Here is a 5,039-nt window from a genome sequence, read left to right on the forward strand (position 1 = left end):
CCAGAGGCGGTCCCCTCCCTGCAGCGCCAGAGACAACCCGCCGTTAGGCACCTCAGGGGCAGCTACCAGGAGAGCAAGGGGCTGACGGCAGGAGCGCAGGACACTGCAGACGGGTCCCCCCGGCCCAGGAGAGGGGCTCCCCAGATCCTCTTGCTGATCACAACACGTTCCTGGGATCTCCCGGCAAGACCTGCCTTGGGAGGGATGGTCTCCGCTGGCAGCAGGGCCACAGGTCAGGCTCCAAGCACCAGCAGATCTGCTGCAGCAGCGCTGGTACCATTTATTACATGATTTAAATCCAAATACAAAATAAGGACCAAGAGAGGAAGAACATCTGACCAGGGACTGCCGGCAGCCCGGCAGGCCCCAGGCAAGGGTGCAGGACTCTTCCAGCCCTGCTAGCTGGAGCTTGCCTCTTCTGACTTCAGCACCTCTGTGGGGGGAGGCTGGGGGTCCTCGCGGGCTGAGGGCATCTCATCCTGCATCTTCACAGCTTGCTGCTTGGTCAACGTAGTGTAGATCCCCAGGGCCTGGAAGGAAAGAGACGTGGGGTCGAGGAGAGGGCCAGCCCCCGTCAGGCTGCCCCCTTCACCTCCTTGAGGCAAGAGATGGGTGCCCTTCCAACCACACTCACCTGTGTGACCATGCTGGTGACATCACCAGCATTGGCGGGCAGCAGCAGGGTGTTGGAGTCTTTGGCAAGCTTGGAGAAGGCGCTCACGTACTGCTCTGCCACAGAGAGAGAGGCAGCAGCACTGCCGTGCTGGGGAGAGAGGGACCAGGCTCAGCAGAGAATCAGGTACCTCCAGGAGCTCCTCTATGCCCCTTCCCTCAGCCACCCCAGCTGGTCACGGCCTCCAGGACAGCAAAGCTCCTCACCAGCTGCTGAAGATGCCAGGGAGTGTCCGAGGAAAAGCCAGGTGCTGAGGGAAGGCCATGGCCTCACCAAACCCAGTGCCAGCACCGAAGCGGTGGCTGCCCCAAGGAGCTGTCTCTCACCTGCTGTGCCAGAGCAGCTGCCAGGAGCTGAATGGCCTCCGCCTTGGCCCTGGCCCGGACCAGCATGGCATTGGCTTCTCCTGCAACGAAAAACGCCCATCAGAACAGAACCACCACAAAGAGCTCACCAAGACAATTTCAAGGAGCGAATCAAGACAACTCCACGTGTACAAAGACTCGTCTTCCCCAACAGCAGCATGGTCATACTCCTGCCACGCACCTCCTGCTGCCCCAGGCTGCGGGGCAGCAACACGAGCTACAGCTTGGCCCAAGAGCCCCAGCAGGGGAGGAGGATCAGCGTGGCTGAGGAACTCTGGCCCGCAGACAGCGACGCAGTCTGCTCCGCGGGAACATCGCCTCTCGGTACAGAGGGCTACAGGCCCAGCACGTTCTAGCCCAAGGCACTACCAGCAGCTTTGTTGATTTGTTCTGCCTTCTCAGCTTCTGACGCCAGGATCTGGGCCTGCTTCTGCCCTTCAGCCACGTTGATGGCCGATTCCCGTGTCCCCTCTGACTCCAGCACTGTCGCCCGCTTCCGTCGCTCTGCCTCCACCTGCAAACACAGGTCAGACACCAGCCTGTCACAGCAAATGTGGGGGAAATCCCATTCAGGGGCCAGCTCCTACATCCCACATGGGCAAGCACAGCTCACCAGAGGATGAGAGCACAGCTACAGCACACAGGGCAATCCCTGGTGAGGGCTGTTCCTGCTCACCACGCCACACAACCCCCTCCACACCTAACCAGTTGCTTCCCCCTCCTCCTCTTCCAGCCCAGAAATCTGGTGCCCAGCTTTGTCAAGGGGAGACCACCAGCTCTGGAGATTTGCAGATCCCAGTAGGGATTTTAAAGGGAGCAGGCAGGGGCCACCATAGCCGAAATAAGGATGGAAATTATTGTTTCAGCAGCTCTATGTTTGCAGCCAAAGTGCCAACAGACTTCCCTCACTACAGGAAGGGCCAACGCTGCCAGCTCTGGACAGACAACAACGGTGCGGCATGGAAGAGGAGAGGGGCTTCGCTCCCGTCCCAGACTGTGTTCCCACAGAACCAAACCTGCATCTGCATGGACTCCTTCACGCGCGGGGGAACGTGGATGTCCTTGATCTCGTAGCGCAGGCATCGGATGCCCCAGCAGTCTGAAGCCTGGTTGATGGCATCCACAATGTTGGCGTTGAGAGACTCCCGCTCCTGGGAGGCACAAAAGAAACAGCACAGAGGAAAGAAGAGGTGCTTAGCGTTGAGACAGGAGTCAGGAGGAAAACAGACACCACCCCTCAAGGGTCAAGGTCAGCCAGGAAACATCATCTCCTCAGGCATAAGGCAGGGTCAGGTGCTTCCCACATCACTGTCTCTTAGCGCCTCACACTGAAAGCCCTGGGATACAAACTTCTGCTGTACACCCGGACATAAATATTGCCCAGGAATGCAAACAGCTCCTGTTTCTGCCCAGCAAATGCAGCACGAGGGCTACAACCTGCCCTTAACTGGGTCAGCCAGGACGTTCATCACTGGGCCTGAGCAGAGTGAGCAGAGTCCACAGTTCAAGAGAAATGCAGCTGGATCAGCCAGGCACAGGTACATGCCTTTTTTTTTTTTTTTTTTTTTTTGTGAAAAATAGCTTGTGTTTAAAAAAAATAACCAGAACAAGACTCATCTCCAAGAATTCACTAACGCATCGACTGAAACAGAAGCTAGGAAGCCCTCCAAGCAAAGGATGTTTTGCTGTTAAGTGTATCAGCCCGGCCATGCGGACTGGGGTTTCAGGAGACACTGGCAGCTCTGTGATCCACCTCCCCAGCAATCCACCTCCCCAGCTCACCCGGAAGACTCTGTCGAGGGAGAGTTTGCCCAGTTCAGATCTCATGGTGGTCTGGGCCAGCTGGGTCACTGCGTACTCAGGATCTTCCACACCGTAACTGGCCTGGAGGGCAGAGAAGCAAAAAACCAGCGTCGATGGCAGTGCCGAGAGGGACCTCAAATGAGGCAGCACAGGCAAACAGCGCTGAGAAGAGAAACCTGCCACAGACACCCTGCCAAGGAAAAGCGGGGCCCGGAGCCTTGGGAGGGACCAGGTGCTCAGCCCAGCTGCCTCGCAGGGTGCAGCAAGCCGGGCAGAAGCTGAAGTGCTCGCCATCAGGAGAAGGCAGCCTGCAGAGCCAGGCAAGAGGTGCCTGAGGGGCTGCCAAGGCGGTCGTCTGAGCAGCACAATGCACAGGGACCATGCTGGGCGCAGCCACGGCAGCTGCAGGTTTGGCTCAGGCCGAGGGTCAGCACAGCAGGGACGGTACCTTGTAGGGGTCCATAACCCGCAGATAGAGCACACCATCGATCTGCAGGGTGACGTTATCTGCCGAGAGAGAACAACACATCCTGTTTGCTGAGGCAGCAAACACAAAAGAACCCCCTCTCCCACGACAGAACCAGCAGAGCTGGGCAGGATCATCCCCTTCCTGACTGGTGTCACAGTGTGGCACAGAGGAGGGGTTGGCTGAAATGCATCTCCTCATCTACAAGGCTTTGTACAAAGTACACTGATGTCCCCCAGAAAACACTACATGTTAACATTTTACTGCACAAAAAGACTCAGGTTTCCAGATCAAAACATCTCATACCGTAGTTAACTTCATAAATAAAGACTGAAGGTAGAAAAAAAAAAAACAGAACAAAAAGCTTAATACTAGAATTGTAACAGAGCTGTCCACTAACCTGATCTGAAATATTTTTTAAAGAAGCAGAGATTTTTTTTTTTTTTTTTGTGGTTCAACGCAGAAAGACATCTGAAAAATGGATTCCTGGCCAGGCGCGTCCAAACCAGCAAGGAGCAGCCCCAACAGGGCAGATGGCACCTACCGGGCTGCCCCTGCGCACAGCACCAGCGGTGTGGCCAAGCCCATGCCCCCCGAGACAGGGCTGAGTGCAGGAGCCTGGGACACTTCCACTTCTCCCCGCACTGGTCCCTCACTTGCCCCAGACACAGCAGAAGGAAAAGGGCAGGACGCAGAAGCTGTTCCTTACCTAGGGTGACAGCTGACTGCTCTGGAACGTTAATGACTATTTCTTTGAGACTCTGCACATAACGAATCCGATCCAGCAGAGGGATGAGGAAATTCAAACCCTGGGAAAAGAGAGAGATTAGATGGCTGAGCCCTCTAATCTGGGGTTTCTCCCCAGAGAGCTCAGTCAGGCTAGAGAGAGCTGTGCTAACAAAGCCCAAGTACACTACACACGGCAGGTGCTGCAGGTAGAGCAAACGTGTTTTACACACAGGGGAAATTTAGGTCTCTCAGTGCAAGGGAAATCAGTGCACAGGTAGTCAGAAGGATTGCAGTCTGGAAGGATTAAGCACACTGCCCTCCGAATCCCCACACAAAGGACACGCCTCGCTACAGCTTTAGGAACCTGTTGAATCCAGGAGGGGGGGAAAGCAGCTCCTTACAGGCTCAAGGATTCGGTGGAACTTGCCCATCCTCTCCACCACCCAAGCCTCCTGCTGCGGCACAAAGAGCACCCCGATATTCATAGGCAGGCCGGAGTTCAAGCGGCGCGGTGCCGGGGCCAGCCACATGGAATGCTTCAGCTGATGGGAGCGCTAAGAGAGGAAAAGGAGCACAATTCAACTGAGACTGGGTACTGGCACCTCCGCGTCCAGCACCGTCCCGTCTCTAACACCTGGGATTACTGCTTGCAGGGCAGGAAAGAGCTCTGACACCCCAAACAAGCCCAGGGGTGAAGGGACGCGGGCTGTTCCTGCAAGGATGAGACCCAGGCCCCAGGGCCAGTGCGAGTGTCAGGGCCTTCCCTGCAGGTGTAGCGGGGGTGGGTTGTCAGCCCCATGCTGGAACTTTCTCCATGTCTCCCCTTCCCTCACATTCCCACTATGAGGGTGGAGTAATACCTTCCTGATGTCATATGGGAAAGATGGGTGTGTGTGGGGGAGTCTCTTCTGTTCCACCTGTTAGCCTCCTGTAACCTGGTCAGATCCTTGCCCCCACCCCTCTCCCTGACCTCAGTCCCAGGCCACCCTCCTTCAACAGCCTC

The 5,039-nt window shown here is 56.4% G+C and overlaps 1 protein-coding gene across 1 annotated transcript; it reads right to left on the reverse strand.

Moving 5' to 3' along the window:
* Nucleotides 1-398: 398 nt before the first annotated feature.
* STOML2 (stomatin (EPB72)-like 2) lies at nucleotides 399-4,586 on the reverse strand. Its single transcript, XM_010143937.1, has 9 exons — nucleotides 4,438-4,586; nucleotides 4,017-4,116; nucleotides 3,290-3,348; nucleotides 2,821-2,922; nucleotides 2,055-2,189; nucleotides 1,408-1,552; nucleotides 1,000-1,079; nucleotides 635-763; nucleotides 399-530 (listed from the first exon to the last, which is right to left on the reverse strand). The coding sequence occupies exons 1-9, from the start codon at nucleotides 4,564-4,566 to the stop codon at nucleotides 399-401; spliced, it is 1,011 nt and encodes a 336-aa protein (XP_010142239.1). The 5' UTR covers nucleotides 4,567-4,586.
* Between the last annotated feature and the right edge of the window lie 453 nt (nucleotides 4,587-5,039).

This window comes from Buceros rhinoceros, unplaced genomic scaffold, assembly GCF_000710305.1.
Source record: "Buceros rhinoceros silvestris isolate BGI_N320 unplaced genomic scaffold, ASM71030v1 scaffold46949, whole genome shotgun sequence".
NCBI lineage: Eukaryota > Metazoa > Chordata > Aves > Bucerotiformes > Bucerotidae > Buceros > Buceros rhinoceros.